The 24894-nt window shown below is 49.1% G+C and overlaps 1 protein-coding gene across 3 annotated transcripts in view; it reads left to right on the forward strand.

Annotated features, from left to right (window-relative positions):
• The window catches only part of MAMLD1 (mastermind like domain containing 1), a 145326-nt gene extending 126192 nt beyond the window's left edge, over window positions 1–19134 (forward strand). For 2 of the 3 annotated variants that reach the window (XM_053580314.1, XM_053580315.1), the window contains 3 exons: window positions 9278–9521; window positions 15089–15173; window positions 16900–17037. In XM_053580314.1, the coding sequence (XP_053436289.1) occupies window positions 9278–9521; window positions 15089–15129 (285 nt within the window). In that variant the 3' untranslated portion in view covers window positions 15130–15173; window positions 16900–17037. Of the gene's footprint in view, window positions 1–9277; window positions 9522–15088; window positions 15174–16899 lie in introns of all 3 variants that reach the window. The other variant, XM_053580313.1, reaches the window with a different exon arrangement.
• Window positions 19135–24894: the final 5760 nt, after the last annotated feature.

Consider the following 24894-nt stretch of genomic DNA (forward strand, 5'->3'; position numbering starts at 1 on the left):
TCCCACCCCCAAAAGGTGTGTCACACACTGTGACCCCCTCAACCCCATCCCTCCTTCCCTCTCTCTGCTCTCCCCTTCCCCCAGCCCCCACTGTGTACTAGGTCATTGTCTACATAGGATTCTTGTTCCTCCATTCTTGTGATGCTTTACTAAGAAGAATGTGTTTCACCTCCATCAAAATATGTAAAGTCTCCATCTTTTTTAGTGGCTGAATAGTATTCCATGGTATACATATATCACAGCTTGTTAATCCATTCCTGGGTTGGTAGGCATTTGGGCTATTTCCACATTTTGGCTATTGTAAATTGATCTGTGATAAACAGTCTAGTGCAGTGTCCTTGTGGTAGAAGGATTTTTTTTTTTTTCTGGGTAGATGCCCCATAATGGGATCACAGGATCAAATAGGAGGTCTAGCTTGAGTTCTTTGAGAGTTCTCTATACTTCCTTCCAAAAAAGTTGTATTAGTTTGCATTCCCACCAGCAGTGTAAAAGTGTTCCCTTCTCTCCACATCCACGCCAGCATCTGCAGTTTTGAGATTTCGTCATGTGGGTCATTCTCACTGGGGTTAGATGATATCTCAGGGTGGTTTTGATTTGCATTTCTCTAATAATTAGGGACAATGAGCATTTTTTCATATGTTTGTTAGCCATTCATCTGTCTTCTTTATAGAAGGTTCTATTCATCTCTCTTGCCCATTGATATAAGGGATTGTTGGCTTTTTTCATGTTGATTAATTTGTGTTCTCTGTAGATCCTAGATATCAAGCTTTTGTCCTATTGAAAATATGCAAATATCCTTTCTCATTGTGTGGGTTGTCTATAGGACTAGTATTCCTACCAAGAGCTCAGAGAGCCAATACCAGGCAAACCCTAGTCCCATGAAGAGTGTGCTGAGCTAGGTCCCTGCAGCCTTGACCCCACCCTAATCCCTCAACCCCAACAGCTCCAGGAAGAGCTATGATTTCTTCAGAAAAGACAAGAAGACCAAAATTCCAAAGTGACCTTTTTAACCTCTAAATGATGATAATTTTATATAAACGTGAGTGTTCCCTTTGACATAGTACCGTATTTTCTACTTATATGATTTCTGGCTTTATCTAAAGGAAATATTCTTTGGAGGCCATACTATACATACGAAGGACTGTATAAAACATATAATAAAAAAACCAACACCCACATACCCACCAACAAGAAATGTTCTGAAATAGAACATTCAAAATATCTTTAAAGCTCCCCACCCCCGTGTACCCATCCACCTCCCAGAGATAACAACAATCTGGATTCCCATGGGCCAACATGAGAAATAGACCCCAGACTCTGACGAGCTTGAGCTTATTCTGGTTAGATTACACATGTTGCCAGTGTCTTTGCATAGTTATCTTCTGCATAGATTTCAACAGATGGCTCATCTCATCTATTTTGTGTTGATCCTTATTAGCTTTAATTTTAGATGGGGACTTTGTCTTTTTTTAAATACATTTTATGACTTTCTGATTACCAGAGTAATGTGTGGTTTTTGTAGTAAACGTGGAAAAGGAGAAAAGTGGAGAGAAAACACAAACCTTGTGGGATAATAAAATATACAAACATTTAATATACAAATAATCCAGAAATAACCATCATTAGCATGTCAGAATGCAGCATTTCCACGAGCTTCATCACTTACTAATAGGCTCAAACATGCAATCACTGTTTTCAAAATCCGAGTGTGAACATAACTTAGATGTGTAAGGAAAGAGTCCCAAGCCACTATTAGAGGAAGGCTTCCAGAAGTAGAGAGGCTAAACAGTCCCTGGTCATCATCTGCCTGCAGCTTCCCTCTTAGGGAAGTCAGTGGCTACACGCACAATGACCCTGGAACGTGTAGTGCCCAACACCATCAGGGTGCTGGCAGAGTCATGGACATGGTACTGGACGTGCAGAAATATGGTTAGAGGGATTGGGCTGCTCTCTGGGTTTTGCTTTCAAGCTGCCTGCAGGAACTGGAAGGTAAAGCCAGATCTCTGCCAGAATAGGGGAGAAGCAGATGCCCAGAAACATGGAGTCAGAGAGGGGATCCAGAGATCCACCTACTTCTTTAGCAGCTTTAGCCCAATCCCTTTGTGTTGACCATGCCCCCATCCCACTTCTCCCAGTTGGAGGATGCTGGGGCTGCTATTCCTGAGCCTGAGGATGATTCAGCCCCACAGGGCCAGTGGCTTTTCTCTTCTGCTATCTTGAGATTCAGACTCCTTGGGGATGTGTAGTCAGTTAGCCCTAAGAGTCAGTTATCTACTCTTTAGCTTCCTAAATTATGGTGCTGTCATCTCCTCTCCTATTCTCTCTGGGTAGAATTTTTTCTTTAAAAATAAAACAAAACATAAACCCTTACTGTAGTTCTCCTGGGACTCTAGGAGGGAGTGAATTTAGATGCATATATTAAATCTCCCATCTAAATCCAGAAGTCTCCAAAGGAAATCCTGCCACTCCCTTCCTCAGTTGCCTGAACATGGTGGTTAGTCAGATGGCTCCCTTGGAACCCCAGAGCCTATCAGCAGTGCTTACTGTACCCAGCAAGGACACACCAAGGAAACTGGGGTCTGGAGGGTGCGGTGAGCTGGGTGTGCATGAGCATGAAGGTTGTGCTTTGAACGTCTGTTCATATTGAAGCATTTTTAGTATGTCTGATTAAAAGCCTCAATTTCTGAGTAAATGATACCCAGGTTCAGCTTCTAGCTCTGCCACTTGCTGCCAACTTACCATATGACTTTGAGCAAGTTACTTTACTTTTCTGAATCTTATTTTCTCTTTCTGTCAAATGGGGATAATAACGGTACCCATCTTTCAGGTTTGCCATAGGGGATTAAATGAGATAAAATTTATAATGTTTCTCTTAGTGCCTGGCATGTTATATATGTTCAATACATGGTAGCTATTATCATCATCATATCATGAGACAGTAAGAACTTTCTGCAAACTATCAGAGCAACAGTTTACCCCCAGGGAATTAACTGTCCAATAGATATTCGTTCTTTTGTGTCTTCATTGATTTATACATTACCTTTTGGTGTTATTGGGTTATTTCCCCTCCTAAGCAAAGTAGCAACTTACCAGTTGAAATTAATCCTGTGATTAAATTCCAACTCTGAGAATTTAAGTGACAAAGTGAACTTGATTCTGGAACTGGTCAATTTTAGTAAGCCCAAAACAATTAAACTTTGAAATGTTAAAGTTAAATTATATACATTTATAGAGAAAAAAAAATTCCAACTCTTCCAGGCCTTGCATAGGAGATAGATACCCTGCTCCAAGGAAACTTCTACAAAATGCAAATTTACAGAACAGATCCATGAAATGGGTGGGATTTGTACTACCCTAGAGTTTTTTGCATAACTTCTTTAGTGAACTCTATCTGCCCCCCACCCCATGTACTGCACATGGCATAATACAAATCCAGCACCTTGGAGTTCTCCTCATTTCATGATACAGTCATTGTAAAATGGAAAGAACATCTGGGTCGCACAGTAGCCAGTCCTGCAGCCATAGTACCCCTCTGGAACCCTATGTAGCCCTCCAAAATCTTCCTGCTGCTAACTAGCCTGCTTATTACAATAACAAAAGTTTCAGTTTAGGTGATTTGATCATGCAAAACTCAGAAGACAGGCTTTGAAATCAGACAATACCTAGTTCTAGTCCCAGCTCTAGCACTTACTACAAGTGATCTTGGGAAGGTTGGTTAACTTCTCTGTGCCTCAGTTTTCTCATCTTTACAATGGGATCATAATAGTATCTTCCTTGGGATTTATTTGAAGATTGTTCATTGAAATTACTTCTAGAAAGAGGTCAGTGCCTTACACTGAGTAAATTCTCAGTAAGAATTTATAATATCATCATCATCATTTATCATTAAATGCTGAGTATGTTGGCCAGCCCACACCTAAAACATGTCCCATTTTAAACTAATCTGTGTAAAATTCATAGAACTGAGCCTGGAACACTGTAGAAGTGCTCAATACACGATGAGGGCATTACTGCTATTTAATACTAGTATTAATTAGCCTTCTTGGCATACACACAACATGCCAGCTGCTGCACATGTGTTAATCCAGTTAATCCTATAACCCTCACCACCCTGTGAATAATGTATAATTATTAATGCCCTTTTACAGATGAGGAAATTAAAGCACAGAAAGGTTAAGTAACTTCCCCACAATTACACAGCAAATCCATGATTCAAGTCCAGACCCTTGTATCCAGAGCCTGCCAGGGGTGGAGAACCTGTGCCTTTGGGACTACGTGTGGCCTTCCAGGTCTCTGAAGACAGCCTTTTGACTGAATCCTAATTTTACAGAACAAATTATTTTAATAAAGGGATTTATTCTGTGATGTTTGGATTCAGTTGAGGATCCCCACACTTGGGGATCTGGGGGCCATGTGTGGCCTTAAGGCCACAGGTTCCTATGAAAAAGTGCTGTGTTCTTCAGTACTGTAGCCAGAAGCCACATGTGACTATTTAAATTTAAATACATTTAAGAATATAGTTCTCCAGTTACACTAGCCACATCTCAGATGTTCAGTTGCCACACGTGGCCAGTGACTCCCAGCTCTAGAGCACTCTCTTCTTTCTGGGATGATGATTCAGCATCATTCCAAAAAGTTTTGTTGGACAATGCTGCTTACAGCACATCCGGGGTTCTATTTGTTACAAAATCTCAGGCTTGAGTTGTATACCTTTCTTGTATTATCAGTAATAGATGCATGCTGGTGACATATTGAAATTCCATTTGTACTTAGCCAAGAAGGGTAATGGCAAGCAAAAGGCCAAGAAGCCTGACTCACATTACATTTTCTTGTTTCCCCTGTGCATTACTTCCAATTCATAAAGTTGTCTTCTGTTACCTCTGTTTGGAACTTGCCCCCAATCCAGGTTCTCCCACAGCTCTCCCTTTACCTTTGTGGGCTATCTGGATCCCCTAGCATGATCTCTTCACTAGTGACTTGAATAACTGGGATTGGCTTCTGAAGTCAGCCCAGCCACAGAGGACCGTGGAATTTGAGAGTCTCCAGCACGCTCACCACGTCTCTCCAGTTCCCTTTCTAGGGTTCTTTCTGCTCACTTCTGTTATGTGGTTAGTAAACACCAGACAAAGAAAAGAAGGAGTTGGGGATCCACAGCCTGAACTCCCCAAAGGATTAAGTCAAGAAATCTAAAGCTAGGTTCGGTGGCACACACCTGTAATCCTAGCATCCTGCGAGGATGAGGCAGGTGGATCACTTGAACTCAGGAGTTCAAGACCAGCCTGAGCTAGAGTGAGACCCAGGTCTCTAAAAATAGCCCAGGCCTTGTGGAAGGTGCCTGTAGTTTCAGCTACTCAGGAGGCTGAGGCAAGAGGATCACTGGAGCCCCAGAGTTTGAGGTTGCTGTCAGCTGTGATGCCACAGCTCTCTACCAAGGGTGGCAAAGTGAGACTCTGTCTCAAAAAAAAAAAAAAAAGTTGAGAAATCTACAAGCTTCTGGAAGCCAGTGAGATTACAGCATACTGCTCTAACCTTGCAAATGAATGTATGCCCCTTTCTGACTCACTGCAGAGGAGGCTGCCTCAATATCCTATCCAGTCAATAATTAAAAAAGTCACAGCAGTCATCCACTTCTTGCAAAGCAGCTAAATGTCTACAGGGGTTAGTCATACCTGAGCTCATTGCACCAGAGCCCATCTGAGCTACAGGTAGCACAAAATGTCACAAGATAGCAAGAGCACAGAGTTATTTCAGTGTGAAGGAAGGAAGAGCCCCGACTGCTCCTCTCCATGCACAGAGAAGGAGCCCATGCACTTCCAAACCCAGGGGTTTCTGTAGCCCGCCTTGCCATTGTGTGGGCTGAGCAACCCCACCTCCACTTCCTTGTCTTGTAAAGTAGGGAAACGTCTGCGCAGAGTCCAGTGCCCAGCACACATGTGTTAGCTGATGCTATTTTCACCATATGATCAGGATCACTGGCTTTTCCTCCAAGGGTTTTATAAACCCACCAGTGTTCAAAAGGGATAAGTAGTTGTGCTAAAGAGAGAGCAAAGACTCAGTTTATCATTGATGTTCATCCCAAAATGTGACCAGCACAATGCTCACAGGATTATAATCTCCCAAGTGCCTGGGACGTTGTGCCAAACTAATAACAGAGTAAAGAGTAAAATTGTTTGAATTTTCCAAGTACTTTCTGAGCCCTTTGCCTGTGTTAGATACTGTCTGGGCACCGGAGAGATTTAGAGATGATTAAGATTTGGCCTAGCAAAAATGTTCAGTCAGCCAAGGGTATTCAGCCACAGAAGCTGGACTTTGAAGGAGAGACAGAATTTCCAGGGTGGAAGAGCTAGATCTCAAAGGAGACACAGGATACCCAGAGTGGGATCATGAAGAAAGGGCATTTCAGGCTGGGCAAACCAAGGGGCACAAGCACAGAGGGCTGAGCACACCGGAGAGATGGGTGTGGCTGGAGGTTAGAGTAGATGACCCTGTGGAATTCAAAGCCTGGCTGCAAAAGAGCAAGGGAGGCAGAAGGATGGAGCGCCCTGATGGCAGAACTTACCAGGCTGTATTTTCTGTCTGTAGTCTGGTGCAAACCCAGGAGCATTTTCAGGGGGGAGGGCACCTGGGCCGACCTGGAGAGCATGGCAGGCATGGGCATCCCAGAGTCCAGGGGGATGAGGGAATGTGAGGTGCAGACTCTGTCTGTCCCATGACTTGATTCTGTGAGATTCAGAATAGTGTGGAACCAGCAAGTCCAAGAGCTAGTGATCATGCCCAGCAATCAGCGATTTGCTCACTTTTCTGAGATGTTCCATAATTCCAGAGATAGAGATGGATTTAACTTACTTTTAGAAATCCCAAGAAGTTGAACTGTCCCTAACAACCCTTTGTTTGGAGGTTGGGCCTCCTGTTGTAGAGTGGTGTGATAAACAAGTTTTTTCCTAATTAAATACAATGAAGGAAACAATGAGCATCAGCTATAAAGCTCCCAGTCAGAGTCAAGACTGCACCTCATCTCTCTGAAGTGTTCATTTTTGAACTGCAGACTGCATTGGTCTGTGAAGCGCCTCTTCCTGTCCTGCTTCGCTTACATGAGTGCTCAAATCGAGCTGCCCACACCGTTGGGGCATCTCCTGCCACTGGTCATGTCCATGTGCCATCTGTACTTCTTTCTGCCTGATAGACTACTGAGGCGCTGCAAGTGTGTGTTTATGCTGATGGGGGCCCTGTTTCTTGACCCATCACTAATATCCTACAAGTCACACAAAGCTACCAGGGATTCCTGAGCACAGGCTTAAAACGCCTCAGTTCTCTACAAATAAGCCCCATTCATTGCTTTTAGAATGTGTCATCATGGAGCAAGCGCGTAATCAGAAGCCAAGTAATATTTGCATGTTGGGATCTTAAAAACTCCAACGTGGCTGTAAAATAATGTTTCAAGTTATCAAGGAGCTAGGTATGCAGGCGCAGAGTCAGAAATAGTGGAAGTGATGTTTCTGCCCATGTCCCACATGACCTTGCTTCAAGGACAGTTGCAGCTGGATGAAATGACACTGCAGATGGCCACTGAGCTCCACTCTGTGCTAATGAGCCACCCCAAGGGGAGGGCCCCTGAGCCCTCTGAAGACTTTTTTACTGAGTTCACTTGCTGAGATGATTTCATGTTGTTTTTTTTGTTTCTGTTGTTGTTTGGGTTTGGGTGGGGGTGAGTGTCATCTCTGAAACTGTCCTGGTTGTTAGGTTGTCTTCCTATTCCCATTTTTTAAATATTTTAATTTGTTCTAAAAAATATGTCTGGCACCCATGTATGCCATGTAAAACCTTGCTGTAGTTTTCTTAATGGTACATTTTATCAGTTGCTATGTTTCAAAACTTGTTTTTTGTATTAGGAGTTAAAGACCTAACACATACACGTGTAAACTACATGTGGGCTCAGGAACAAGGCAAACCCAGGTTTGCATCCTGCTCTGGTAGTAACTAGCTGTGTGACTTTGGGCAACTTAGTCAATCTCTCTGGGTCTCAGTCCTTATCCGTAAAATGAGGACAGTAATTGTCCCTGCTTCCTGGAGGGTTGTTTATAAAAATGGAACAAAATTAAAAATTTAAAGCACCTGGATCAATACCTGAAGCTTGGCAAATGCTCAATAAATTTAGTGGTGGCAATTTTTATTATTTCTAAAAACAGTTCCAAATATCTACTGGACTTTTATCCATTAGAGAGACTGTTGCTTAATAAGTATTATTGCAATGAATTGAAGTGATTCCAAGAGTTGCTCCTGCAACTCTTTAGCTTAGACTGGGGGAGCGAGTGTCTCCCTTTCCACTGAAACGCCTGATAGTGGACACTTGAACGGTCACATTTCAGTTATCGAAAGCATGACAGTAAAGATGCTGCTTCATGTAGAAAGAACAACCACCTCCTGTCAAGGCAGACTCCCCCTGTTCCTCCTAGACACCACTGTTGCTAAGTGCTTGATGTGCTCGCAGGGTGCCAGGGCTGTCTCGGCTGCCCGTTTGAGTTTTGAAGCTTTCTCTGACACGGATATCAAGTATGAGGTCATTTTAATTGCCTTTGCTTGATAGAATTGGGTCCTACGTTCAATTCTGGTGAAATCCTTGTCTTATAAAACATGATGGAAAGGGGAGATCCCATTCTCATATGAATCCGCAAACCGTGGGGCCCTTGTGGGGTGACATGCAGTGAGGGCTGCGGTTCAGGACTTGGCGGTTGTGAGATGTACACCTGGTTGTTTGGTTTTGCACTGACCATTTGGTTTTGCAGATTCCTCAGCATGTCTACACACACACACCTTCAAACCAGTTGAAAGTCATGTGCTATGTTGTGGAGGGTGGTCGGTGGGGCAGGGAGGGCTGGGATTGGTCAAAGTCATTGCCAGTGGACCAGCTGACTTAGCTTTATTCCCATTTTCAACAAGACAATGATTGTTCAAAGTGGGGATTCTTCATGTGAGATCCACGTATGGGTATTAAATGTTCAGAGGAAAAAAAACTAAAATTAAATGTAAAGTGTCGGTGGGCTGGGAAGAGGGAGACACTGTAAGTGCTTCTTCTGTGGAGAGAGACCATAGCTTTTAACTGATTCTCAAAGGAGTCTGTGACCCTTGCAAGACAAGCAAGACCACAAAGTGTTTGGTTTTGTTTCACCAAACCAGTTGGTGTGTCTACACCCAAACGATCCAGCTAGGCAGGCGGTCAGGGCAGTGGCCAGGTCAGTCAGAAGCATTTTGTGATGGATTGTTCAATCGGTTGTTGTAGACTCATGTAGACAAAGCCTGCAAGCTTGGGGAAGCCAGGCCCCCCCAGGTCAGCCTCGGGCGACAGCCCTCATCCTGCCAGGCCCTGGGGAGTGAGTCCTTCCTGCCCAGCAGCTCCTTTGCTCATGAGCTGGCCCGAGTCACCTCCTCGTACAGCACCTCAGAGGCAGCGCCCTGGGGCAGCTGGGATCCGAAGGCCTGGAGGCAGGTGCCTGCTCCACTACTGCCTAGCTGCGACGCTGCAGGTAAGTCACCTCCCCCTGAGCCTCGCTTTCCTCATCTGTCAATGGGGCTCAGTCCCTGCTCAGCCTGCCCGCCTGCCTCACAGGGTTGTTGGGAGGAACACAGGAGGTGACAGCTCCGAAGGTAAAGCTCTACCCACCTAGAAGGGAGTTCTAGTGCTTTCTAGCCCTGCTTATTCTCTACTTTCTCCCTGGCATTCTTTGGCAAAGGGCCAACCCCAGCGAGCGAGCAGAGTGCTCCAGGCACCTCGGCGTCACCTCCAGGGACATGAGTAGGGGATGCCCGGGGTGAGCTGCTCCATCCCTCTGCTGCACGCCTTCCAGCACCCCTTTTCTCACCTGCCTGTCTGTTCCTATGGTCAGACCGGAGCCCAAGGGGGCCAGGAGCTGTGCTTTAGCACCTCTATATGCCCCACCCAAGGCCTGCTTGCTTGACACCCAGTGAGTGCTGTGGAACTGCCTCTCTTGCCAGTGATCTGCCTTGGATTCTGTACCCCAGCCAGGAGTTCCGCACCCTAAACATGTGAAGGTGGATTGCCCCATTGGAGGACTGGCAGTGGGGGGAAAGCCAGCAACAGGAGTCTAAGCCAAGCCTGTCCAAGAGAGCTGTGAGTTTGGATTGTCCTCTAGCTTCTAGAGTCTACAAGGAGTGGCTTGACTTGTCTCAGAGTCTTGTGAGTGGGCCAGAGTGGGCCTTCGCAGAGAATTGCATTTGAATCGTGGAGCCGTCGCTCTGGTGCATGGATGTACACAGGATGTCTGCCCGATCTGCACAGAAAACTGGAGACAGGAGCATTTGCTTAGTGATAGTGATCAGAAGATGGTCATCGAGCTGAAAGGGCCTCCCAGGATTCTGGCCTTTAATGGAAATTCTGCCTCGGTGTGTACAGCCTTGCTTTCTTTATCCTGCCCGCCCTGGCCAGGAGAATGAGCAGTGCTTTCCGTTCAAGGGCTATCGATTTTTCTCTCTCCCCCTCAGCCACGGTGCTCCTCAGATGCTCATTCTTCAGCTGAAACCAAAGCAAGCTTGTCCAGCATAAAACTGCCAGGGAAACAGAATTAGCAACATGGACAGAGACATCGTCCACTCGGCATGTCGCTTCCACCCTGGTCCTCCCTGCCTTTCCCTATCCTCGGAAGCCACAAAAGAGATGAGCCCAGCTAGCTGGTCTCAAGAATTCCTCTCTCACTCCTTATTGTAGGTCTTCCCAAGCCAAAGCCTTCCAGCCAGCGGTGGGGGACAGGGCAGGTTTGTGGCCCAAACATCTTCTCTAAGAACCTTGGGAGTTGGTGCCACCTGGGAGGCTTTCAGGGACAGACCTTGCATTGACTAAATGCCTTGTCAGTCCAGCCTATGAGTCAGTTCGAGACAGAGGACACCAGCACCGCCGGGGAAGAAGAAAGGCGGACTGGAAAGACCTTTGTTTTCTTTTGCCCAGGGATCATTCCCAGCAGTTAAACAGAGCCCTTCCCAGACTCACTAGCCCTAAAACCACCAAGATTGAGGAGGAGGAGTTAGAATAGAGTTTACACAGTCCTCATTCAAGTGGAAAGAGAAAATGGAGGTATAAAGGATGACCTACACAGATCTCTGCCATTTATATTGGGAGGCTCCCAATGATTCCTTTAGACCGGTTCACACTTGATGGCAGCACCATTACCATGGGTGAGGTCCCAAGCTCCTGCACCAGGGATCCAGAGGGCCAAAGAAAGACCCCAGCAGGCCAATATCTGTCCAGGTTTTGTAGACAATGGTGTAACAGGTTCCAGTCCTCCCTCAGGGTCCCATGCCTTGACCTGAGGTTTCTGCCAGTGCCCTCTGGCAGCAGTGTCTGTGTTGCCTCCATCTGTGGGTCATGGCCAGTCAGAGCCCATGGGTTTCAGGGGTGCCCACCCATCTAGGTATGGGAGCCTTCAGAATTCAGATATTGATTCTAAAATGGCTCCTGTGTAGTATACCATCAAAGGAAAAGTCAGAGGGTGGGTGAGTTATTTCCAATTCTCTTCTTCTAAAACCTATAAAAGAAGGTGCTTTTCCTTGAGGAGTAATAAACAAATCTACAGAGCTCATGAACCTTCTTCTGCAGGCTGTCTCTGTATGGGGGCACTCCTGTGGCAGTGTCTGCTAGGGAAGGAGATAGCAGTTCCCTAGTGGTGGAGATTAATCTCTCCCTCTCTTCCCTCTCTGTCCTCTCTCTCCTCCCCTCTCCATCCTGCTCTCTCTCCCCTCCCTTTCCTCTTCTTCCTCCTTCTCTCTCCCCCCTCTTGCTCTCTGATTCTTCCTCTAACTCTCTTTCCCTCAACATGCTTTACAAAATAAGGCCTCATTCCCTGCCATCTCTCAGAAGCAATTTCGTTTGAACCTCCCTCCAAGTCAGAATGATGTCCTGCAGGGGACCATGGGGCCAGGAACTTACGTCTGAATAAGGCTAGAATTTTGGAGCCTTTTGTGGGCCTTTGCTGCTGATCAGCTACCTTCTGCCTTGCCCCAATTAGATAGTCCATTAGCCTGATTCCATGGTTGAATCAGTGATGAGACGGCTCTTCCCCTGCAGGGGTGACAGAGGAGCATTCAGGTGATTGCATTGCAGTGGACAGGAGACATTAGCATGTGGTGGCTGATGAAGGTGGTTCAGTGCCCAGCTTAGTTTGCTGTTGTTCTGGCAGGTGAGGTTTGTACTGGCCTGGCCTTTTACCTCTCTCCAGCCCATCAGATGAGAGGAGGTCCCAGCTTTCCATGTGTGCCTGGAGAAAGGAGGGGTTTACAGCTTCCAGAAAGGCAGTCCCAAGACTTTCCAGGTTGTCTTCTTGGCTAAGACCTCTCTATGAAGGTGGCCCTTTGTCTGAAATGGGGCTAGGAAGGGATATGATGGAGGAAGAGCAGGGCCTTAGTTCTCTGAGAGACGTCTGGCTGGCTGTAGCCCTGGGCTCACCACGGTGGCCACCACGAGAGAAGCACACCTGGGCTCACACAGGGCCCACCTGGCAAGTACTGCTTGTCAGTGTCACCTGGCACAAGAGGACTGAGTGCAATGATAACTGTGGCCCTAAAAAACAGAATCCATAACTCTGCTTATAAAAACCCATATGGCCTGAGCCATCCTTCACAAGAGGGCAGAAAGCGAGTGTCCCAGCCACTGAGCAGCAACTTTCAGCCATCATTTCCTCCTGGTCACTGAAACCATTTGTCATTTCCTGTTTTCTCCATTTTCCAACGATTCTAATTGTCAGTGTCAAAAGGCAACAACTGTTTTCTTGGGGCTTATCTTTGGAGCACATTGATTCAGAACAAAGGATGGGAGCCTCCTCTGCAAAACAAAGGAAGCAGCCTCCTGGGGAGGCCTGGAGAGAATGCCCTGGCTCTTTTTGCCAGGGACAACATGACCAGATGGAAGCAGAGGACTGGCAGTGCCCCTGGACACCCCAATGGGGGTGAAGAGCCCATGGAAGGCCCCCACTTGCTGGTGGTACCCCAGATGCAGGGGTCCTGCAGACTTGGCCACCAGCACCAGGCTAAATGTCAATAGCGCCATTTGCCATGACAGTTTCTGAGTGATGCCGCTGACCAGCCTTTCCCTTAAATGTGGGGTGCTCTGGAGTGTGTGCCTCCTGAGATGAAGACTTGCAGTGCCCTCTGAAGCCCACCCAGCCCAGCCTCCCCTTTGGTCTCTGATGCCTCAGGCCTGGCCCCTTCCCTCCATCCCCGTGCACTTGTCTGCCTTTCTCCTGCCTTTCCCTAGGTCGCACTCCCTGGCTTCCAGCCACGTCACTTTGGACAAGTCATTTAACTTCTCTAAGCCTCAGACGTCACATCAGTAAGCTGGGGACTGTACATCTTTTGCTATGATGTCCTAGGCTGGTGTAAGGCTCAAGGGGCAGAGCAGAAGAGCTGCCTTCAGTAATGGTTACCCACCCCGAGCACATCGGGCAGGTCCAGGTGGTTTGGCCTTGGGCACTCACTTTGGCTCTGGGTGCCCATGTGGGCTGGTGCTACATGACATGAAACACAGGCACAAAGTGCTCAGTATGCTGAGTGCTCATGAAGATGGCCCCCACCCCCACTATGGCCAGATAGCTCCACGGGTGGCTGAGACTTGCCCCCCGCCACCCATACAGCAGCCCTGTGGAGAGGAGAGGAGGGGAGGGAAGCGGAGGGCCGGGCAGGAAGCAGCTAAGGGCGGGATGGAAAAGCAAAGCCCAGTCCGGCAAAATCACGTCTGGTGTAGTCTTCCCGGTGCCACATGTTTGTCCTCTCTGCCTTGGCAGGAACTGAGGCCAAGAACTGCAGCCAGGCCTGAGAGCTGGGCACACTCCCAAGCCCAGCCCTCTCCCCCACCCCTCCCACGCCAGCCCCAGAAGCCAGAGAAGGGTTGCCCAGAAGCCCTTTGCTGGAAAAGCAGGCGCTGCGCGGGCAGCCCATATTGCAGGATCAAGTCTTTCTGGGACCTAGGGGGCCCCAGCCCCAAAGTGGACTCAGGGCATGTGCTCCCTGACCCGTGGCCTTGGTCACTGACAAGGGGAGAGAGAGGGCACCGGTGAGCAGAACACTGGGCTACCCCTACTATGGAGGGTGAGGCTTCAAACGCTTGACTGGGAGCCTGCCCCAGGCCCCAGTCACAACCTGGCACTGACTGGCTGAGGCTCTCAGAGCAAGCCATGTCTTCCCTGGGCCCTGGGGATTTCATTTGATTCCCTCCTCACTATGTTCTTCCCTGGTGACCCTTGGGCTGATCCCAGACTGAAGCCTTGAAGCCTGGCTCCTCCCCGGCCCACCCCGCCAGCTTTGAGGTGGAGACAGGAAGCTGCTCCCAGTGGCCAAAGTTGCAGCCCGTCAGGAGAAGGGAGGGGGACACTGGCACTGAGTGTTTGGTTACTCTTGGTGTCCGACAGTGTGTCCACCTGACCATATGATTATCCAGCTGTTCATGCCAGGACCACCCGGAATGAGGCTCAGTCCTTTCCCCACAACAGCCCAGCAGAGCCACATAGCCAAGAGTCAGCTCTGCCCCTGCTCGCTCAGCCACTGTTCCTTAGTTAGAAGTCCAGGCTCAACTCTCATTGCTTACCCTGCTCTGAACACAGTCTGCCTGGGTCTCCCAGAGACGGGCATAGCCAGGCTCCTGTCAGCACTGTGGGCATAGTCTGGCCAAGGCAGAGTAGCATAGGACTGTCGCCTCTTCCTTCTACATACTCTGCTTCTATTAATGCAGCCTAATGTTACATTTGCTCTTTTGGTGACTACATCTCACTGCTGACCCATCCTGAGCAGACAGACTTCCCAAATGCCTGAATCTTTCTTCTGTGTGTTCTTGCTATTAAGCTCTATCTTTCCTGCCCCATCCTATGCTGTTGCAATTTTTTTTTTTTTTTAACCCAGGTCAGAATCCTACTTTTATTTATACCTGTGGAATTTTGCTCAGGAGGGTGGGCATGCATGTGAATGTGTGTTGGTGTGTTCACTCATGCTTTCTGCTACACCAAAGCCAAGTCCTAGGTCCCCACACAGTGATCCTAAGGCTAATATTTTTCGGTAGCTGTAACCTAATGTGTCTTTTTCATCTTCTGTTTAGCAAGAGAAGCAGAGATCAGGTCTTATGGCAATGACCCCTGAACAGCAGAGTGCATATATCGCCCAACAGATGAGTCAATTTCAAGGTAAGTAGTTAGATCAGTGTTCCCACAGGGGGCATGTACATGGAGGTAGGTGAGAATTGATGTCAGAGCAAGCAGTTACCGTCTGTGCTCCTGGAAGCTTTGAGGGAGAGAGGGAAATCTGAAAGTCAGTTAAATAGAACACAGGTTGGATCTCTCACAGTGAAAGCAGTTCATCCAACTCTAAGAGGAGAATCCCAATTGAAGACCCAGTCTTAAATGACTCCAGAATCACTGTTTAATTGAAAAAATTGCTTTAACTGAGTCAGGGCCCTTAAAGCAGCTATTCTCAATGAGAGAGGACAGCCCCTGGGGTGCGCATCAGCATCACCTGGGGGTTGCCTTTCCCCCTCCCCACACACATTCTCACACACTGCATCTGGAATGGATGCCCAGGCCATCCATCAGGTGTCAGAATGGAAAAGGGCTGGGGAGGCTCTGCTCCAGAAAGCCTGTGTTGGGGGCTTCCAGAGCCTCCACAGATAGCAGGGGTCCCCACCCTTCTGTGATAATTATGAATGTAACCAACAACAAAAAAAATGCCAGGCCCACATTCTGCTTCATGGAACTTCCAGCCTGACCAAGGAGTACTGAGGTAAGCAATGCTTACAAGCCAGGGGGGTGAGATTGGACAAGGCCAGGGAGCACTTAGCACTGGCCTGGAGGTCAGGGGAGGGGGTCACTGGAGCCCCCGCTACTGCTTCCCCTTTCTTATGCAAAAACCCTGGCTTTTTGGGCCTGATACTAATTGAGTATGTGTCCCACCTCCCCAGGCTAGAGTGGCATATTAGGCACGCTTGACTGCAGGAGCAGCACGGGAAAGTTTCAGGACAACAGGAAGCCTCTTGGGTTTAACCTTCTGAGGCTACATTGCAAACTATTTGAAAAACATGCTACGATAGTAAAAGAACCTAGGCACAGTTATAAGAGGAAAAACAGGTATTCATAGTTAAGAGCATACTCGGTAGGGTGGGTCCAATAGACCCAGGCTTGTATCCACGCTGTACTGTCCCCTACCTGACCTTGGGTAAACCACATGACTGCTACATGCCTCAGTTTCCACACCACAAGTACCAGTAATGATAGTCCACAGGAGCTCTTGGCCACAGTAGGCTGCCGTGATGACTTGAGGAAATCCATTCCCTACCATAGGCACCTGGGGTCTGCCCTTCTGTCCTCTGCCCTGTGTCTCTCCACCCCCAAGCTCTCTGGAATGTGAACTCCTAGAATCCCACTGAAGTTTAACTGGACAACTATCCGAGCCTCAGATCTGGGCTCAGAGGCCGTCTAGGCCGTCTCGGCCATGGAGGTGCAGAGGGGAATGAAACACCATCCACACTTGCTCTCGCCACATTTGCCCTTGTGTGCAGAAGCTGAGAGGCCAAGTTAGCGTTCTCCCAAGCCACCCCACCCCTGCCCCTTCCTTCCTTCTGCAAAATATGCACCATGTGTCCAGGGTTGGACAGGGTACCACATGCAGAAGCACACACAGGCCCGCTCTACCTGCAGAGGCAGACAAATCAGCTGGCGCCTCAGGCCAGCACAGGCTGCTCTTGATAGGGGGTTGGTGAGCACAGACGTGGGGGGTTTGTGCAGAAGCCCACAGGGCAGTCCAGGCCAAGGGCAGAGAAATGAGGGGGGGGTTGAGAGGAACTGGGGAGCAGGGGAGGCTCAGTAAGGACCCCAAGTAAAAGATGCCTTTAAAACTGATCTCTATTTCTCTCTGCAGCCGTCCAAGAACAAGTCACCTCCAAGTGTAGCCGGACCAAGGCAGCCCCCCCATCCAGCCAGCACATGATGCCACCAAAAACTGGACACCTTCAGAACAATCTAAGTCCAGGAATGATGCCACCAGGCAGGCACCAGAGCCATCAGGATGTGGGTGTGTTCTCACCCACTCCGGGGAAGCAACACAGAACTTTCAGCCCCAGCGCCCAGTCTCCTGGGCCCTCCCATTTTGGTCAGAACCCCCTGGGAAGACTCAGCTCTGTTTGCCGGCATATGCAGAGTCCCAAGACCAACCCCCCAGGAGTGCCCCTGCCTGGGTCCTGTCCCAGCTTCCCAGGCAGCCAGGCCTTGAGTCCCCACCAGCTCAGACAGTCCAGTATGCCAAGAATGCCCACTGTGTTCAACAATGCCACATGGGCCGCTGTAGCAGCAGCTGCAACCACAGCGGTTTCAAGGGAACCACACCCAAGCCAAGTAGATAATAGCGCTCAGCAACATTTTGATAGTAGCTCCATCTTTGCCAAGGCTTCTATGAGAGTGTCATCAATAGCCCCAGCATTCCTGTCACAGCAGGTGGTTGTGCCCCCCAATCAGATGGCTCCAGGAGGCAGGCCTGGCCAGAAGGACAGTCCTGTCCTGGCCAACTCCAGCTTCAGACTGCAGGGCAACCGGAGTCCCAGGCAGAGCCCCGTACGGGGCCCTGTCCCTGTATTGAGCACCACCAGGTCCCTCCAGCAGGGCACGGCCAGCTTCCATTCCATGAGTCCCATCCAAGGCATTGAGCCACCGAGCTATGTGGCTGCTACTGCTGCTGCTGCTTCTGCCATCTCTGCCAGCCAGTTCCCAAGCAGGTTCAATACTCCCACTGAGCTCCCTGCAGGCAACTTTTTGCCCCAGCCCCAGCCCCAGTCCCCACTAAAGGATCTGATTTCACCACCTGCCTGTAGTGAGGGGGATTTCACTGAAGCCCTCCTCAAGGGCTGGAGCATGAGCCTAGGTGAAGACTGGGTATGCAACTTGAGGCTGATCGATGACATTTTGGAACAGCATGCTGCTGCCCAAAATGCCACAGCACAAAATGCTGGCCACCTTACCCAGATTTCTGGGGAGCTTGAAATCTGAACAGGCTGCCCATAGAAGCCCCAACATTGCCATCAGTCTAGGGAGTGGCAGGAGCCATAGCAAATCATACCTGGCTCCAGACAGTTGCAGTTGTCTCCTAATTACCATTTGAGTGACGTAAGTCCATGCCCATCCCCCTCTCTACCTGTAACAAAATGGAAAGCTGGTGATTTTTCAAGCTACTTGTACATATTTGAAAATTTTGTAAATGGTTTTCCTAAACATTAATAACAGAAGTATTTATACTTCATTTTGTGACTTTGTAAATAAAGTGACGGCTTTTGTTTCAGTAGAGTTGTGTTTATTATGCATTGTTTTGTGTTTATTATACATTGTTACAAATATGCAGACTGTGTTGTTCGCTCCAGTGATACTTGTTAAGCTAGGTGGCTGAGTCGCTTACAATTTTGATGCAATGAGCGATGTGGATGTGACCAAGAGGTGTTGTGCAAACTGACAAATGCCAAATAGAAAACCACTTGGCCATTTATTTCCATTTTCACTAAAAATTCTATCGCCTTGTGTGGTTCTTAATCTCTTTTGCAAACCTTTCAGTCTCTGCTAGCTCTTTCTTAATGAGCATTTATGGAAGAAGCTGCTTTGTCCTTAAGCCGCAGAGACACTTTACTAAGAGGCTGAGCGAGTCCTTTACATTTGGGAAAGGTGCAGAGACAGCCCTGAGCTGAGCCCTATCCATCCGAGCAGCCCACCTGGAGGGCCTGGAGTGCCCTCCTACCTTTTATGGTCCAGGCAGAGAGAAGGCGCTGGCTTTGCATGCACCCTGGCAGGAGGAAGGTGAGCCGGTGCTGGGGGAAGAGCCTCTCAGTATTTATTCTGACGTAAGACTCTGGTTTGGGGAGAAAATCTGTAAACATTAATAGTTGATTTGGGGCTTGTCTTTGATGGTTTCTCTCTGCAATTATTGTCATGTATATTTAAACGTCTGTTATAGAAAACCCACACCCACTGTCCTGTAAACTTTGCTCAGTGTTCAGACTTTCTGTAATCACATTTTAATTGCCACCTCGTATTTTGCCTCTACTTTTGAAATCTGGCATCTGTTTCCAGCCAGTGCGTTTTTTCCTTTGTTCTGTAATAAACAGCCAGGAGAAAAGTGCCTCTATGTTTTCATTTTTCCAAGGAGTACTCAGTACCTTACAAACCACATTCACATAGGTTGCTCCACACCTTGTGTGTCAGGAAGATGCCCCACCCAGGGGGCAGAGTAGCAAGTTTGTATAGAGTGATCTGCAGGACCTTAGCGTCACGGCATAGAAGCACATTAACTTTGGCCCCAGCCCCTCATTTTACAGAGGATGCAGCAGAGGGAATAGGAGGTCACTAAGGCAGCTCTGCCCCGGGAGAAGGGTGGGGGAAACTTGTGCTCAGAAGCCAGGCTCCCTGCACCACATTCCTGTTTAACGCCACACTGCCCTTCTTCAGCCAGACCCTGCCACCTTTGAACATGGAGGAGAGGTGATCGGAATAGAACTGAGCTCATTACTTTGTCACCTTGCTATCTGTATGTGGCCCCGGAAATCCAGGGAGACCATGAAACATAGAAGAGCAGAAAGCCTAAACTCCAGGGCTCCTTCAGTTCTGTGGATAGCCTGACACACCCAATTAAAGATGCAACTCTCCCCACGTAAGAGACACCCATGTTGACTGGCTCTATGGCAGGGTGGAAAGACCCTGGTGCAGGTAGCAGGTCTGCTGCACGGGGAAATGAAATACTCTCCCTTGGCAAAGACAGCCACCCCTGCAGTGTGGGAGCCCAGGAAAGGAGGGTCCGCCGGCCTCCCCTACCCCTGCTGCTGGCCCAACGCCTGAGCTAAGCCCAGGCCTATTCACTGTGAGGGGTGGAACCAGGAGGGCTTAGTGAGCCTGAGGTGTGAGGGTGACAGGTACATAGGGGAAGGTCCAGGAAATCAGTGGAAGGAAAGTTATTGTTTGGGTTCACACAGCTGTCTACCCTGTGGAGTCCTGCCACCTCCCATGGAGCCCCACCCTGGAAGTCCCAGCCTGACCCCTTTAAATCCTGACCAGCTCCTGATCCTCACTGACTAGGAGGCCTTGGCCTAACAAGTGGCTTTTAAACTGTGCAAAAACAATGGGGACTTCTGGGCACCTCACCCTCGGGCCACATCCATGAAGGCAAGAAGGTGGCTCCCATGGAGTTTTGAATTGGGCTGTGGTCAGACCTCCCTTGATGGGGGACCCTAATAAGAAAGCTGATATCTGTCCCTTTCCCATGAGGTGGCCAGGACCTAGAAGGCAGGAAGCAGGGCTTCACAGAAGAAGCCACATGTCCCCAAAAGTGGGATACACATACACCCTTTGTGTACTGTCAAGCTGCGGCTAAAGCAACATTTGAGATCAGATACGGTCAAAATTGAACACCCATAACTGGCAGAGTCACTATCCTCGTGCTGAAGGCACAGAATGTTCCAGCTGAGGAAGGGATGTGCTCTAAGGCACAGAATGTTCCAGGGGCTGAGGAAGGCATGTGCTCTAAGGCAGATCTGTCATGTCCAGCAGAGCCTGAAAATGCTCTAAGCAGATGCCCACCCAGCACCCTCAATGGCTATGCCTAAGAGCGAAGGGGGATGGGATGGAAGCGAAAAGTGCCATTACCCACAAGCTCTGGCTCCCAAGCACTCTACTCACACAGGCCCTCCTGCTTCCTGCTGAGTGTTTCTTGTAGGATGTATATCCCACAGGTGTCCCTCAGCCAGGCGTCATCCCCTGGTCCCCCCTGTGCCTCTATGCCACCTGCCCCTTGCAGGCAGCAGCCGCTCAGGAGGCCTCTACAGGAGCCAGCCCGGCAGCAGCTCCCGGTGCTTCCCCTGCCCTCAGGGTCCACAGCCATGGCAGGCCCCAGGCAGGCCCAACATCTGCTCAAGATCACACCAGATGTCTGTCCCCCTCTGTCAGCAAGCCCAGAGAAAGCAGGGCTTGGGCACGAGGAGGCCCATTGCCCTTCCCTGGCTCTGTGCTGGACCCCCCTGTTCAGCAATAGTTGCTCAGAACCTGCCCATCAGGGTGCAGAAGCCTGTGCTCTGTTGACACCCCAGCTCAGCCCTCCTAGTGGGGCTACCGCGCCTGCCTGAAAGCATCATGAGTCACAGCTGTCCCCACTCAACTCTGCCAGCCCTCAGAGACCCAAGACGAAAGTGGAGCTTGACCCACTGAGCTGGTTCCACCTTCCATTCCCAGAGGGTTCAACTTCCCATCCTGACCGTATTCAGGGCAGAGCCAGTGTAGACTGCCCTGTAGGCCAGCTCCCTGAATGCTTCCTGCCACCTGGCGCCACCCAGCCTCACCAGCCCCATCAGTCCCCCCCAGCCCAAGCCCGTTCCTCCTGGTGGCGGTGGCCCCACCATTCTGCCCTCACTTAGCCCTCCTCTTGCCTGCACCGTCAGCCTGTGCTCTGCTGAGGGCCTCCCACTGCTGCTCAGCCCAGCTCTAGCTCTCTGCTGCCTTCAACCCTGAGCAGTCTGTCTCCCATCTCGGCTCCTTCCCCAAGTACTCTGGTCAAAGTGCGAACTTCCTCCTGGCCATAAAGCCAAGGAAGCTTTTCCACTCTCAGCAGACTTCCCCCTTCAGCAGCACTAGGCTCTTCCTTCTTCCCAGAAACCCACTGCCCTTGGCTCCCTGGCCCACACTCTGCTGAGACCCTTCTTGCCCTCTGGCCTCTGCCCTGCCCTGAGGCCCATTCCCTCTTGCCTCTCTAGGAGATGTTACTCTTTCCATTACTTCCTCTCACTCAGCTGGGACTCCCTCATCCTCTCCATGTCTTCTGGTTTATTCCCCTGGCAGGCATATAAATAGTTCACAGCCTGCATCCCAGCATCTCAACATCTTGACATTCCAGCTAAGAAGAGCATGGTGTGTCTGGTCAAGGCCTTAACCTTCAACACCCCCCCCCACCTCACCCTGGGGAGAGCTTCTGGGCTTTAGACCCCTTAAAGAAAGGGCAAAGAGCTTGGAGCCTTCTCCCCATGGTAGAGTTCACCTTCATCCTATCTTGATGGCAGCCTTGTCTAGGGTCCCTCATGGGCCCCTCTTTCTGACTGCAAGTTCTTCCCTGAGAGGACTTTGGGCAGAAGGCACCCAGCTCCTGAAGGTCTCTTTGTGTGGGGTACAGAAAACCCTCACACGAGGGGGAAGTGCTCCCTCCACAACTTATGCCACCACTCCCTCCAGCAGATAGTGCCAGAAGTTTCTAGGGAGGTATATAAGACTCCAGGGTCTCTGTCCTCCCTCACAGCAGCCTCAGGGACTTGGGGACCCATGAGCCATGGTCTGTGTGTAAACTGCTGTCTCTCACTTTTCCTGCAGTGGGGACAGCCAGGGTCTGGCAGCAGACACGAGGCTCCAAAGAAACACACACAATTGACTTTTCCTAGTGTGTGGCCATTTAGCTATTCAACTAGCATGCATGTGCCAAGTGCAGGAAGGTACCCAGACGTAGTCTCCAAGCTCCTGCAGTCAGCGGGGAGAGTGGTGTGCATCTGCCAGGGTTCCAGCAGAGGAGCAGAACCAGTAGTAGGAGATGTATGTGGGGATGCAGGACCTGGCCAGGCAAGTCCAAAATCCACAGCACAGGTGGTCAGGAAGGGCAAGAGCCGACGCTGCAATGCACAGACAGAACTCCTTCTTCCTCAGGGAAATCTCAGCTTCCTTTGTAAGGCCTTTCAACTGATTGGCTGAGGTCCACCCAGATCTCCAGGATTATCTCCCTTACTTAAAGTCAATTGATCGTAGATGCTAAACACAGCTACAAAAGACCCTCATAGCAACAGATTAGAGTTTAATTGATGTACTGACCACCATAGCGTGGCCAACTTGACATATAAAAGTGTCACAAGGGATAGATACTATAAATACATTAACAAAAAAGTAACAGGTTGCATTAAGTTCTATGAAGAAAACACAAAACAGGCAGAAAGACAGAAAACGAGAGGGTGAGACCATGGTTTGGTGGGGCTGTGAGGAAGTGGAAAGCAGTCCACTTTAGCTACAGGGCTCAGGAGAGGCATCTCTGAGAGGGTGACCTTTGGACTGAGATCAAAAGATGGGAAAGACCAAGCCATGCAAAGAGCTGAGATGCTCCAGGCAGTGGGAACAGCAAATACGGATGCCAGGAGGAATGGGAAGGAGGCTGGTGGGCGGGGTCCAGGGTGCAAAGAGAGGAAACGAGAGGGGGATGGAAAGGTGGGGAGGCCTGGAACACCCAGAGCCCTGGAGGCTATCCTGACCATAGGGAAGCTTTGGGTCACTTCTGTGTCTATGTGGACAGTGGACCTCAGAATGGATGCAGTAGCCTCCACCTCCTGGGCTTCCCCCTATGGGCTTCCCAGGGACATCTCCAGCCCAGGAGATCCAAGCAAACTTTTCATGCTTCCCCCAAGCCTGGTTATCCTTATACTCAACAAAAAGCAGTCATTACACTCCCCTGCCCTGCTCCTGGATGCCCCTAACCTACCACCATTCTCCTCTACCAGAAGAGTTATTCCGACAGCAGGACTAGATAAGACTGAACAAAAAGGCAGAAGAAATTGAACTCGGTGTTTCTCCAGGAAAGGGAAACTCTGAGGGGCCTGAGATTTGAGGTTGAATATTTGTTTTATTCATAAGGTGGAGATCAGATTGAACACAGGTGTCCGTATGTCCATATTGCTCTGCAAAGATACTTCCTAGGAGCTGAAAACAACGTGGAGTTGGTGAGTAGTAACAAAATTTGAAATTATGCAAAAAGGATATTTGTGGTAGCAGATTGGATTCAATGTCACTGACAGCACCAAAACTATCCATTAGTGATCTTAGGATCACTGTGGGGCAAGCTGGTAGGTTTCTCAGATGTCTTTTTCTCTCCTGAGATCTCTCTCTCTTCCAATTACTGGGTAGCAGGGACTACAGGTACATGCACCAGGCCCAGCTATACAACTTAAAGTTACCTACAGGGTATAGATGCCTACTGGATTTTAACTTGTTTTGTTCCATTTACCAGACTGACCATTCTTTGACACATCACACATATGTCTTTAGACTGTAAAGTCAATAATAAGATGAGACTCTGTATTAAGGATGTGAAGCAGAAATCACTGCGGAAAAGGGATGTGGAAATGGATATTGGTATTTTATGTTGCATTGTTTGGGTAAAACACAATTGCAATAATGGGAATATTTTTCTGCTCCATACCAATAATACATGTGTTTAAAGGAATCTGCCATTAAAATTCATTTTTGCTTAAAAAGAAAGAATGCAGCAGGTACCCTCACATGCACCTGAGGAGCAGCAAAGTGCAAGCCCTCTCCTCCTTGTGGCTTCTCCCTGCCTAGGGTCCCTGCCCACCCAACCAGCACCCTCTGTCACTGTTTCAAGCTGCTGTTGCAATGATAGGAAGGAAAGCGAAGTACAAGGCACTGTCGCTAGTCCTCAAACATCCCTGAGGCAGGGTGCCTACAGAAGCCAGGCCAGGCCAGGCTCCCTGCTTGAAAAAATTGGAGGTAAGGATAACATAGCAAGGAACACACACACAGTGACATCTTCATGAGGATTCTTGCCACCTGTCATAACACAGTCTGCCCATCAGGAAGAAGGTACCCAAAGCTGTTCCCAGAGGTTGTCCCTGGGTGGGGTCACGAGAGGATCTCATGTCACTGTTGTGCATTCCTGAAATAGGGGAGCTCTGCCCTGTAGCAGGTTTCATCTGTCCCAGGGTTGCTTGAGCTGGCCCATGCCTGAAAGGGGCTCAGGTTGGGCCTTCATGGGGCTGTTGATCTAGGCACAAGTCTTTCCAAGTCCCCAGCTGCTGCAGGTTCTTGCCCGGGCCCCAGGCGCCAAGCTTCAGCTCCAACCCCCAGGGTC

Source organism: Nycticebus coucang, chromosome X (assembly GCF_027406575.1).
Source record: "Nycticebus coucang isolate mNycCou1 chromosome X, mNycCou1.pri, whole genome shotgun sequence".
Classification (NCBI taxonomy): domain Eukaryota; kingdom Metazoa; phylum Chordata; class Mammalia; order Primates; family Lorisidae; genus Nycticebus; species Nycticebus coucang.